The sequence below is a fragment of the Candoia aspera genome, chromosome 14 (assembly GCF_035149785.1).
Source record: "Candoia aspera isolate rCanAsp1 chromosome 14, rCanAsp1.hap2, whole genome shotgun sequence".
In the NCBI taxonomy this organism is placed as follows: domain Eukaryota; kingdom Metazoa; phylum Chordata; class Lepidosauria; order Squamata; family Boidae; genus Candoia; species Candoia aspera.
The window spans coordinates 9,351,007-9,363,914 of NC_086166.1; the positions used below are offsets into that span (position 1 = coordinate 9,351,007).

Sequence of the window (12,908 nt, forward strand, 5' to 3'; positions counted from 1 at the left end):
CCAAGTAACATCAGAATATAGTTTTAAAAAGTATCCAACGCAGGGAGCCAGAAGGGACGGCCACGACCCGGACCACGATTAAGACAGCCGAATAGAAGGGGTGGCTGGGATGCACAGCCACCGCCCTCCCGCATCCAGGGCCAAATCTTGCAATCTTTTTCCCAAACGCGAGAGGCACAAGGGGGAAAAAACGCCTGTTTAATGCATCGCTTGAGGTGCCCCATTCAGAGCCCCGGCCCGTGCAAAATGCTGATCCAACAAGACCCTCCGTGCAAACCCACAGCGCTTTTTGAACCGCGGCAGCCACGCGCCCCAAAGACCCGGGCAGAGCTCCGCCCTCTCGGAGGCGCGTGCACGCGCACACACCGGGCTCCTGCGCGTCCGCGCTGCTGCCGCGGCGACCATGATTTTCTTGCTGGCTTTCTTCGCGAGCATCTTCCAAACAGGTGAGAGCGGAGGAGGTCGCCAGCGCTGGCGAGGGATGGGGCTGCGCTCTCCCGCGTGCAGACGACCCCAACCCTCATCCTGAGACGGGGCCAGAGCGGGACTAAGGGGATGTGAAGCCTCCTCTCCTCAGACGTCATTAAAACCTCTCGGGGTTAATCTGGGCTTAGAGGGCGAGGGGGGCGAAACGGGCGCCCTCTTTCCAACGAGAGAAATTCACCTTTTCTCCGTTGCTAACCCTGATCGGGCTGGGCGGGAGGAAGGTGGTTGGAGGGTGATGATGCTGCAATCCGTGGAGGCCCTTCTGACGACCGGCCTTGAGCTAACTCTGAAAGGCACCGTTGCCCCCATGCTCTGAACCAGCAGCTCCCCATCCTTTTTCTGCAGATCCCTCCGGTCATAAACCGAACATTTATCATGAGACGGCAATCCCAAGAAAGTTCCTGAAGTTCAAGTCCGTTAAGATCAGTGGGATTTAAGACACATGAAATGCATTTCCGATGCAGAAACTCTACTACGGTTTATTCCATAGGAATGTGGGAGAAAGCTTGCGCGGCTCTTGAAATACTTTATCTGGTCTTGTACCATTTTCCCCTCTGGTTGCATCCCTGAGTCATTCAGCCTGCCCCTTTCCTAGAGTGTAATTAACACAAGTGAGCATTTAATGGGAACTAGACAACCCTGTGGCCCATTGGGTCATCCTTCTACAGAAAGGTAGTGCAGTCTGATGTGATTAGAGTGGACATTAAATTTTAGGCTGACCATTTGTTTTTTAACTTAATGCTGGATGGTCCCGTGATCATGGTAAGAAGAGTATATATCATAGTTGTAGTGGCAAATGAACTTCAATAGCAAGTCAGTATTTACCTACCTACACAGAATGACCACAGGGAGCGACTTGCCACTTCCTGCTGGCTTCCCCATTGACTTTGCTTGTGGAAAGCTGGCAGGGAGTGTCGGAAATCATGATCATGTGACCGCAGGGATGCTGCGATGGCCACAACTTTGCAAATAAAACTGGTCTGAACATCGTGGAAATTTCAATTCCACAGGAGTAATGGGTCCCAGATTTGTTATGCATTCTTTAAATCAGCAGATTTGTGGTACCTTGATTCAGAAATTGTTCTGGTATAATCCACCGTTTGAACTAACTTGAGGGTACAAACAGACAAACAGATAAACACAATGAGAGATTTAGTTGTATATAGATGAGCCTCGTGCGGCGCAGAGTGGTAGGTGGCAGGATTGCAACCGAAAACTCCCCCCACGACCCAAGTTCAATCCCAGCGGAAGCTGGATTCTCGGGCAGCCGGCTCAGGTCGACTCAGCCTTCCACCCTTCCGAGGTCGGTAAAATGAGGACCCAGCTTGCTGGGGGAGGTGACAACTGGGGAAGGCAATGGCAAACCACCCCGCTCTATAGTCTGCCAAAAAAAACATCACAAAAGCGGCGTCCCTCCAAGGGGTCAGACATGACTCGGTGCTTGCATAGGGGACCTTTCACAGATGATTTGGTATCTGTGATATTATCAAGCCAATGATGAGTGTTAGATGTTTCTCCATCCGTGAAGTCTTCATGCCTTGCCAGTGCATAATCCCTGCTTCTTGTTTCCAGCTTTTGCTGGGGTGAATGAACGCACTTTCCTTGCCATCAAGCCAGATGGGGTACAGCGGCACCTGGTTGGCGAGATCATCCGGCGCTTTGAGAAGAAGGGCTTCAAGCTGGTGGCGATGAAACTCATGCAGGTGAGGTTAACAAAAATTAAGACAACACAATAAATTAGATAGAAAACAAAATGGCCACCAAGGAAACCATGCAGCCAAGGAACATCTCAACTACTCTCCTGACTTCCATGCCCAGGAAAATAGCCAAGTCTTAAGGGCTTTCTGAAAGGCCAGCAGAATCAGGGCCAACATAACCTTGAGTGGTATAACCAAAGCCAACCTCTACTATTGAATTGTCCCCTTCTACTTGGTAGCTGCTGTTTTGCAGGTCAAGCAATCTGTCCATCTAACAGAACTAATTATGAACATTTTTCTCAGGTTTGGTGATATTTGGGACAAATAAATTTTATGCCAGATAGACGCAAATCTTAGAGACCTAACCTGGCTGGGATAGGTCTTTTCATCCCTTATATCACTGGTGTTATAGTTTCTTATGTACTCTGTGTAACAGATGGCCTTATTAAAAATAAATCTCATCTTTTGAGCATTCAAGTATATGTTGAAGCTAAGCTTTCGTTGGGGAACCTGCCTAGCATTTGTACTCCCCATCACAACCCACAGGTGCAATCTTAGTACCCAGGGCTTTTAAAAATGTCTGTGAATGAAACATTGATTGCATCTGATGTCTCTTCTGCCCAGGCCTCAGAAGAGTTGCTGAAAGAACATTACATCTCCCTCCACGAGCGTCCTTTCTTCAGCCGCTTGGTGAAATTCATGAGTTCCGGACCTATTGTGGCCATGGTAGGGAGGGAGGGAGGGAGGATTTCTGTTCAATCGTGTCCAATTCTCAGACACTGCCTGGACAAATCCTTGCAGTTTTCTTGGCCAGGTCTTTCAGAAGTGGTTTGCCATTGCCTGTTTCCTAGGGCTGAAAGAGAGGGACTGGCCCAAGGTCACCCAGCTGGCCTTGTGCCTAAGGCAGGACTAGAACTCTGAATCTCCCAGTTTCTAGCCTGATGCCTTAACACCAAACTGGCTGTCTGAGCAATAGACATACGAGAGGCTAAATACCAAGTCATTACGCTTCCTGAGGTCAGATGCTCTTCACTGAGAGAACAGCTGTCCAGGAGCACAGCTAGTTTTTCAGACCCAACCTGAGATGTTTGTCAAGCCAAGCAGCATTGGCCAAGTGGGACTCCTGAGTTGCAAGAATTTACCCTCCTCGATTTATGGATGCACAAAATGTTCTGTCCTGGAATGTTTGATCTGCCTTCTGAGTTTTCCGGGTCAGCCTCAAAACAGCTTGAATTAGAAACAGTGCTGGAATTTTTCATGACCGAACATTTGCTGCACATTTTGTTGCAGGCTTTGTTGAGTCTTTCTTGGGCACTAACTCTTTCTTGGCTTTGAGGAGATGCCATAGTCCGTCCTGCCAGTTGGAGCAGGACTTACATGGGTACCTAGTCTACCTCGTCAAGAGAGTTTTGTTTTGTTTTTTAAAGCAGGAACATTTTACCAAAATTACATTATTCCTGCAAGAAGTTTTGGGTAGCAGAGAGAGAGATGCATCAAAGCCGCTGCTGTTGACCATTCTTCCTTCACTTTCTGTAGGTCTGGCAAGGGCAGGAGGTAGTGAAGACTGCGCGCATGATGATTGGCGAAACCGACCCAGCCGATTCCAAACCTGGAACTATCCGGGGAGATTTCTGCATTGAAGTGGACAAGTGAGTTGAAGTCATTAGTTTCCTGTATCGACAGGCATCTCTTCTGGAAGGCAAATTCACCCGGGGCATGAAATATCTATCATATGGTAACAGGACGCAGTGCAGTTTAAGTTTTGCATTGACCTACTGTAGCCATCACAGAGAATTTGAGTATTATTCTTGGGCATTACTTGTTCCACCATTTTTGCACTCATGATAGGAGAATCCTGAGCTGTCCTCAGACAGCTAGGAAGCTTTCTCAAACCAACCCTACTGTGATTTGTAAAAATAGAGGGGTGTATCATAATCAGAACACCACAAGCTCTTGGAAAAGATGTAGCAAATATGCAATAAATAAAACAGAAGAATAATAGGACATTTTACTTATCTATGTCTAGTGTTGTAAAACATGTTCGCATGCCTAGAATCAGTCATGACTTCCAGGTACAGCTACAGGAAATGGAAACCTTCTCATGCTTTACCCAATGTCCAGCTTTAGGTCTTTGATGTAGAAACTTCTGTATATAAATGTATGCTTGCTATGTGTGAGGTGGGCCTAAAAGGAAAATGGTATCCCTGTGTTTGTCTTCCTGTCTTCTTTCTTTAAACACAGCTTGCACCAAAGCATTTTTGCTAAACAGCTACTTTACACAAAGCAGAGTTAACAACGCTTGAAGGTTTCAGACCGGAGCCTTTCCCAAGCAATGCTTGCAGATAGCAAGCGCTGAAGTTGGGGCTTTCTGCCAGCAGAAAAAATATTCTGTCCCTAAACTTGTCATCAAGTGTCATTGCCTGCTTACAGAAAAACAAAAAAAACCTCAGTGACCACCATATAGCACACGTAATACATTTTTCTCCAAATAGGTTCAACTTCCCCTTACAATACTGTTTCCTTTTTTGTAGGAACGTGGTTCACGGCAGTGATTCGGTAGAGAGCGCTCAGCGAGAAATTGCACTCTGGTTCCATTCCGATGAGCTGATCTGTTGGAAAGACAGCATGGAGCACTGGATATATGAATAAAAAAAAAAATCTCAGGTGTTGCTCCTGTGGTCTGGACTTCCCCAACTTGGAATCTTCCAAACGTATTGGACGCTGCCTCGCGTCAAACAGAGCACCAGCTGAGAAAATCTGTTATAGCCATTGAGTCTAACGTTAGAATAATATCTGTGAGCTACAAAAGCAGAAATATGCAGAAGTCTTCCAGTCAAATATTGTTCTTCAAATGTCCTTCTTACAGGGCTCCATTAAGTGTTCCAGCACTCTCTCTTATTAGCCTTGCTTGGGCTGCGTGGGCAGAGAAGGGGAATGTTTCTTTAATCTCTCCCCAAAACTTCATTCCAAGATAAAAGAAAACAGCGCAGTTTAAGCTTTTCTGCCAAGCAATGAAAATAACTTGTTCCCAATTAGCAGGATGCAGAGGGATTAAAACCTTAGGATCAATGTTTGTGGTGTTTTTTTTTTCCCCAGTTTCACATGCTAAGACAAATCTCATTGGGGCCAGGAAAAAGTGGTACCTGAAAAGGCAGAATTTCTGGCGCTGCCCTTTGATTTTTCCACCTGTCTAAAGTGAGTTTTTCATACTTCAGAACAAGCAGGTGCTTTAATTCGTTTTTAACGCTAGCCTCAGCCCCTGGGAATGCAAAAAAAATAAATGTATGGAACAGGAAACAAATTAATGAACAGAGACCTGAGAGATATACAGGCTTCTATTACCAATGTAAGGGCTGGAACTGGACACATCACTGCATTTGCTGATACTTTCCAAGGACACTTGTTTGTAAGTATGCACAAGCCTAACTGTTTTTAAACATGGCTTGCATCTTGTTTTGTAAAATAAATGTTGGAAAGACAGCCGTTTCCACTCCGTCTGTTTTCAGAGAGGTGGTATAATTAGGGGCTGTGGACTGTTTAGCCTGGCAAAGACAAGGCGAGAACAGGGCTGCCATCCTGAGGGATTGTTATAGATGGTAAATAAATCTGTCTGCTATTCCTCCAGAAAGACCAGCCCTAGCCAGTGGTCTCCAATTCCAGGAAGCAGGATCTTGATGAAACATTAGGAAGAACTTGATGAGCTGTTTGACAGTAGAACAGATGACCTCGGAACGCGTTAACTGTTAAAGAGAGTTTTGTTTTAAAAGCATTTGTACGGATGTTGCCAATTAGCAAAGGGTTTTGTGTAGTTTGGGGCAGTGGTTAAGACACCAGGCTAGAAACCGGGAGACACTGAGTTCTAGTCCCACCTTAGGCACAAAGCCAGCTGGAGGACTTGGAGCCAGTCACTTTCTCTCAGCCCTGGGAAGGAGGCAATGGCAAACCACTTCCTAAATCTTGCCAAGAAAACTGCAGGGACTTGTCCAGGCAGTCTCCAAGAATCTGACATGATTGAATGGATTAAGAAAAAAAAGGGGGGGTGTCGCCATCTAGCAGAGGAGATGCTACAAGATTACTTTGGAATTCCCTTCCAGCTCTTTCATACTTTGCGTCACTGGGTCAGGAGAACAAGTGACACCATGCCTCCCCGCCCAATCCAGGAAGATGCTTTATTGGGAGGAACCCATAGACCATTGCAAAATAAGGACTCAGCAAGCACCACGCCCACCAAGCGCAGAGAACTGAAGGCAGCAGTGGAGCAGTGGGCACCCGGCCAGTCAGAACTCTGAACAAACCCACTCGACACCGGTGTGTATTCCAACAAAAGACCGGGGGCCCTTGCTCCTTGGCCGTTGCATTTGGGGGCTTCCCTCTCTCGGGGGCTCAGCAATGCTCTCAGACCCGTGACGGTAATACATTTTTATTACGTACAGAACAGATATGATCCAGTTTGTTTGGTAGCACGTCGGGGAGAAAGCACAGGAGAGGTTGGTTTTCATACAGCCGTCTCTCTACATTGTCCAATGAAACAGCAGTTTTACAGCCTCGACACATTTTTTAAAAAAATCCTTTTATAACGTACAAGTTAACTTTACATACATCACAGTGGAATTGCAGCAGGAAGGGTCTGTCTGTGAGGTCCGTCAGCTTTTCACCATGCTGGCTGAGGACCCCTAAGAGGAGCACGTCCTTTGGGTGCTGTTTCCTTCATGGCCGCCTCCTCTCCACGCCATCGCAAGTGTGCTTCTTTTCAACATACTTCAAGCTGCAAAAGTTTTGGGAGCAGATGCAGCAGACAAGCGAGGTTATGATTAGTAAGGGCCAGAAAATGAGAGAGGCTGGAGGCTTCATAAAACTTAAAAAGAAACAAACTTGGTTTCAGGTTTCTGTAAGAACAGGTATGCTCTCGTGCCCTTGCTAGTAGGTTACTGTAGGGTGCCCACCCCAAGCAACGGACCCGCAGATCGAATATAATTCCCGGTATTCTTGCAGGGCTGCCCATCATCACTCCAAAGCCTGTGACCTTGTTCTCGTGGTGCTGAGCTACTCCAGCCTTCTGAAGCATGTACGGAAGCTCTGCCACATGTATGCACTCCCCTAGAGAAAATGCAATGCTACATAGGTTTACCCAGAAGCAAATCCCATCAAACTGAGAACAGCGTACTCTCCAGAGAAGTTGAATAGGACTGCCACTTCGGTCTACTTTCATTCTTATGACTCGGCCATTTTTGGTTGGCTTTGAGGGTGGTTGTCTCATATCAGCCTTCCTCAATTTGCTGCCCTCCATGTTAGGACTGCAACTTTCTGAATTCCCTTTGGGCCAGGGGGATTTAGAGCTTTGGGATATGTAGTCCTGATATGTCCGGGTAGGTGGCAGCACCATGGCTCATCTCCAAACACCAAGCTGGGTCAGATTTGCATGGGAGATCACCAGAAAAATCCCGGGGCTGTAGGCTAGGCTGGGTAGTTGAAAGAAGGGGAACGAGAAGACAAGTTGATGAAGACCCTAGAAGCTGACTTTAATTCAGTGGGGTGTTGCCTTTTCAGACCTAGCTGGGGGCACCCAGTTGGGAAAGGCTAGAAGAGGACACTAAGCATTCTTAAGGTCTGAGTTAGCCCTGCTGTTGAGATGGGAATATGACCAAGTTCATCAGCCTTTGAACCACCTCCAAACACTGGATCTTTAAGGAATATAAAATTCATCTCTGGTAGCAGCCTTTTTGCAAATCATCTGGCTCAAATGACACTGTCCCCATCTGCCTCAGATTTCTCTTGCTGCTTCTACAAGAATGAAGTCCTTCTGATCCTCCAGCTGTCCTTCACTTCCTCTCTTCCCTCCTCCATTCTCCCCAGACAAATGCCTCTCTCTCTGCAGATTCCATTCCTATAGGCTCCAATCCATTTGCCTTCCATGTTCACTTGATTTCTCCATTAAACGGTCAGTAAGCAAGACCTAGCTTCTGCCCTGGCTTTTTGTTTCCCAGATACCCTTTAAGACCCATTCCACAACTCCCAGCAGAGCACCACCAGACAAATCAAAGGTGGTTGCACCCTCCAAAATATCCATACAACACAACTAGCTCTGGAATACTGTGATATTTCAAGGGCAAAGAAGTTTACATTTTTCTTGCTTGCTGTATGCAAAATGCTAAATATTATGCATTTGCCTTCCCATCCTTTAGAATGCCATTTGCTAATTCAGGCAGGCATAGCAAGAAGACAATCCCACCTTCAGATTAGCTTCCTGTGTGCCTGGTAAAACACTTGTTATCTTCTCTGCATCTGAATCCTGCTGTTCCTTCAAAGAGCTCAGAAGGGTGCACCCTAGACTGCAGTGGGCTCACTGATGCCCAGACTAAAATAAATTTAGTGATGGGAACTCTTTATGTGCCCAGAGCCCATATTCTAGATACAATGCCCACTGCTGACCTGTCGTTGTCATCCCCAACATACCTGCAAACCTTCTTGGTACAGATTTTAGATACCCAAGTTCAGATGGCTCCCCAATGCTGTCCCATGACCAGACCTCACAGAGTAATTGTGAAGGAGAAAGGACAGGGAGGATGCTTGCTTTCAGAAACATCTCACTCATACTGGCTTGGAGACCAGCCCATGCCTTTCAACACAGTTTCCGTGGTGGCAAAGGGAGTAAGCCAGTAAGCAGCTCACAGGTACTTTTCTCCATGCAGGTAGGAAGGGAGAGAGGGAGAGGGCCATCTTGGAAACTCTGTCCAGTCTTTCGGAGCCAAGTGTGATCTTCCTGTGTGTCTTGATTCCTGATGCATTAGGCTTCATCCTAGAATTCCCTCCTGCTGGAAAGCCAACGGTAACCCAGCCAGTTTATAAAGTCCACCAGCTCAAGACAATCACTGCAGACCTGGAGAGGAAGGGGATCACTGCATGGTGCAGGAACAGTTGCAGTTATCTGGGGTTGGACTGGCCAGCGGTAGGAATTATGCAAAAGTTCTGTATGTACATATTGGCATTCAGGGAGTGGGTTTCAGTAGAAGGGAGAAAATGATACTGGCAGGAAAAGGAAGAGACGCTCATTCAGGGATGTAGGACACTTGCCAGACAATGATGTGGCTTCGTTCAGCCTTGGAGAGGATAGGCTTCACCTGGGCAGCATCGCCTGCATTTTCTTCAGTCTCGTCATCTTCTCCATCTCCTGTAGAGGGAAGAGGAACACAATGAAAATAGAGCTTCCAGGAGTCCCATCCCAGCATGATCCACTGAACAGATCACCAAGTACAACCCTGTTTAGATCTTGGATTTACACAAGGGAGCTTTTTACTGTCAAGGAATTCAAGTTTTGCATGTTATGGCAACACCCTGGAAAAGAGAAGGGGGTTATTTTTCTCTCCATACTGTAAAAGGCAGCAGAGACAAAGGGAATTTCTGTTCCTGGCGGTGGGAAGCTTCCAGAGTCATTAGCCATCTTAAGGCCAAAGATGATACAATGTCTGCCACGCAGCGTCCCATTTTCTGGTTTTGACAGCCATTTTAGGTGACCCCAGATGAAATTGGCTAACTGAACTCTGGCTTGGATCAGGTCATGTGCTGTCTAGGCTAGTTCTGTCTATTAACCAACACTAGCCATCCAAATACTCAAGTAGAGATAGTCTTTCTCATCACCTGAAAGCTGATCCTTTACCTGACGTTGTTGGGGATCATTTGCCTTAAAGGCAGAAAGGTGAGTCAGAAATTGTAACAACGAACGCACAACTTTTAAAGCAGGTGCCGCCATAATAGCACCCGAGTCAGCATTTAAGGACGTATTTTTCTAAATAGAGATATTCCTGAATAATTAAAAAAAAGGATCACTGAATACTTGCAGAATATGTAAGAGGGTAACAGATCTACCTACCAGCAGAAGAGCTCATCCTGCATCATTGTCTAGATCAGTTTTTCTCAACCAGGGCAACTTTAAGATGTGTGGACTTCAGCTCCCAGAATTCCCCAGCAATTTATACATTGCACGAAGTCATCAAGTGCTTTGTTTTTGATTTAGCACAGATAAATCAGTCTATTGTACCTTCTTCAAGAAACTCATGATGTTTTATATACGAACACAGCCTTATGCAAGTCACCATCCATATTTTGGGGGTTGGCCATAAGTGCAAAAAGTATTTGATTTAGTCTCTCACTCCCTTAAAAACTGGGGGGGGGGGATGTCTTTCCAAAATACTTCATACTCCTGATTATTAAAACATGAAGTAAGACAATATAAACAATAGAACTGTAAACATTGAAATGTTAGAATATGAAAAGAGCTGGACAAATAAATATTTGATAACCCTAAACTGCAATAAAGAGGTTTGCTACATAAGATGGGTATACATAACAAAGAAAAAAACCAGAATATCAATAGTCAGTTCTGCCCTTATGTGCAGTCCTCTGTATGATTTCTTCTTTCACCATCCCATAGTCATTTGCTCATTATCCACTGCTACGACAAAAGACGAGAACGTAGTGTGAAACTCACCAATCCGGAAGTCGATGTACCCTTCGCCACCGCTCAACACCAAGACATTTTTCAGCTTCTGCCCTTCCTCCTCAATGTTATCTGTGCTGGGGTTCTCTGAAGGACTGTCCAGGACACTCCCATTCAAGGTGGCAAGAACATTCCCTAGAAGGACATAGAGCTTATTAGCAGCAGCTCCATTCCAGCCTTTCAGGTACAGGATAAGCCTTGGAACTGCAGCTTGAAGAAGTTACATGGAAGTATTCCTAAACCAATTACTAAAGTGCAATTTAGGAATTACGTGGCAACCTATGAACATTTGAAAATGCAATCATACAAGGCTTAAGTATTGTAATTATTTGTTCCTCCCTGCCAGTTCCTCCTTATTATCCTGGAATGCTTCTATAGCAGGGGCTTCGTGAAGACCCCTATTGTGCCGTCCGATCACAAGCCTGTCTCTTCCCCACAGCTGTCTGATGTCCAATAGAAAGACTAACACCATATTATGAAAATTATGACCCTGGTCCAAAAGGCCACTCAGTGTCATAGATACAGTGATTCAAACAGAGGGCTAAATAAAGGTATTTTCAACTGCTTTGTCCCATTTTTGCAGGACACTTGGATGGAGCTCACAGATTACCAGGATTCTATATACTACTGTAGGAACCTTTCAAACTGTGGTGGAATGTGAGGATGACCTTGGAAGACGGGGGGAAGAGATGCCGCCTAGGGAACAATCCAATAAAAGAGAAAGGAGCCCACAACGGAGTAACGGCCAGAGGGAGAAACTTAGGAAGGACCTGCCCTAACTACTCGGGCAGTAAATAGGGAGATTGGGAGGATTGTACTTCCAGACTTGCAAGATTCTGTTCATGTAGCCTTACAATAAAGTAGAACTAGCTCATCTCATCATGTTTCCTGTCTGGTGTACCTGGGAGGGCTGACATAAACTGAGCACACAGGAAGGTCTTTCCAGGAAGCTACTAATATTTTGGACCTGTATAAACTGAACAGAAACTTCTTGGGGAAAGTTTGTGATGCAGAAATCTAGAGATGCTCTACTGACCAGGTACAGAGACGAAGAACTTGACCGCATCACGGTGGCCATGGAAGCAGAGCTGGGCTTGAGCCATAGAACAATATGGGATGAAGCTACTGGCAGATTTGTCATTGCTGTCATCTCCACCATACACATGAATGATTCCACCAGGGCGGTTCCCCTCTCCAGATGTTGGTGATGTCTTGTTGGCTGAGACCAAAGGAAGAGAATCAGAAATCAACAAGCAAGATGGAAAAAGATGAATGATATATCCCCACTACAGGTTTAAAACCGATTTATTAATAGCTTCCTTTCATAGGGGATCTGGGAAGCATAGATTTGGGAATTCTCTCTTTCCAGGAAGCTACAGAGAGTTTAACACCATGAGACAGGTGACGACTGGAACCCCGAAAGAGAGAGATGTGCCTCATTTAGAAGAGGCTCCGTCACATTCAGCACAACTCTATTCTTTCCTCTCTTAAGATGAGCTCTGAGGGAAAACCCTGTTGATTCAAGGACAAACAATATGTCACATTGTTCATGAACTTAAAAAAAAAACATGCTTGAACTTCCTCTTTGTATGTTTTGAGAAAATATCCGTAATACAGAATGCACTGCTTTCTAGCTGAAAAGCACACCATTAGCAGCTGCTGTTTATCACCAATAAACAGTTTGGGGGACAAACTGCAGCCAGAAAGCATGTGAGGTTTAACAGTAAAGAAGGACAAGAACCCAAGCCAGGCTGACAGCACATTCCAGACAGGGCTACTGCTGCCGGGTTTATTTCACACTAAATGTGACCAGTCTTATCTATTTTATCAATCTATTTTGATTTATATAGCCACCCCGCTCACCAAAGCACAAATCTTTTTCATGCACCAGTAACATCATGTGTATTTGGTTCACGTCTGAATGGGAAAAGGCCAGAAGTAGACAGTGCTGACCAGCTGATTCTTGTGAAATCATCAATTCCCACAATTTCTGTTTGGGAGCAGTCATATTGTGGATTCAGCTTCCTGTGTATAACTGCTGCTCAAAGGGAAATTACAAAATGTTATGGACAATCTCCTAATCTCACACTTTCAGGCAATGTGGACTATAATCACCCCCAACCATGTCACCCACTGGCCTGATTCACCCAACTAGAGCCAGTTTGGTCTAGTGGTTAAGGCAACGGGCTAGAAACCAGGAGACTGTGAGTTCCAGTCCCATCTTACGCACA

The 12,908-nt window shown here is 45.6% G+C and overlaps 2 protein-coding genes across 13 annotated transcripts in view; one reads left to right on the plus strand and one right to left on the minus strand.

Annotated features, from left to right (window-relative positions):
• The first annotated feature begins 372 nt into the window (after nucleotides 1–372).
• On the plus strand, nucleotides 373–5,073 carry NME3 (NME/NM23 nucleoside diphosphate kinase 3). Its single transcript, XM_063314857.1, has 5 exons — nucleotides 373–446; nucleotides 2,059–2,189; nucleotides 2,808–2,909; nucleotides 3,720–3,832; nucleotides 4,715–5,073. Exons 1-5 carry the CDS (start codon nucleotides 404–406, stop codon nucleotides 4,830–4,832), a joined length of 507 nt encoding a protein of 168 aa, XP_063170927.1. The 5' UTR covers nucleotides 373–403; the 3' UTR covers nucleotides 4,833–5,073.
• Nucleotides 5,074–8,574: 3,501 nt separating this feature from the next.
• MAPK8IP3 (mitogen-activated protein kinase 8 interacting protein 3) overlaps nucleotides 8,575–12,908 on the minus strand; it is a 54,663-nt gene continuing 50,329 nt past the window's right edge. For all 12 annotated transcript variants that reach the window (XM_063314704.1, XM_063314702.1, XM_063314700.1 and 9 more), the window contains 3 exons: nucleotides 11,714–11,896; nucleotides 10,669–10,812; nucleotides 8,575–9,351 (listed from right to left, as the gene is read on the minus strand). In XM_063314704.1, the coding sequence (XP_063170774.1) occupies nucleotides 9,230–9,351; nucleotides 10,669–10,812; nucleotides 11,714–11,896 (449 nt within the window). In that variant the 3' untranslated portion in view covers nucleotides 8,575–9,229. The remainder of the gene's footprint in view (nucleotides 9,352–10,668; nucleotides 10,813–11,713; nucleotides 11,897–12,908) is intronic.

What these genes read in the sequence shown, in the direction of transcription:
- NME3 (XM_063314857.1), top strand. Translation starts at nt 404, where the DNA reads ATGATTTTCTTGCTGGCTTTCTTCGCGAGCATCTTCCAAACAG. An exon ending in TGGCGATGAAACTCATGCAG is followed by an intron (nt 2,190 to 2,807) that starts GTGAGGTTAACA and finishes TCTTCTGCCCAG; the next exon opens with GCCTCAGAAGAGTTGCTGAA. An exon ending in TTCTGCATTGAAGTGGACAA is followed by an intron (nt 3,833 to 4,714) that starts GTGAGTTGAAGT and finishes CCTTTTTTGTAG; the next exon opens with GAACGTGGTTCACGGCAGTG.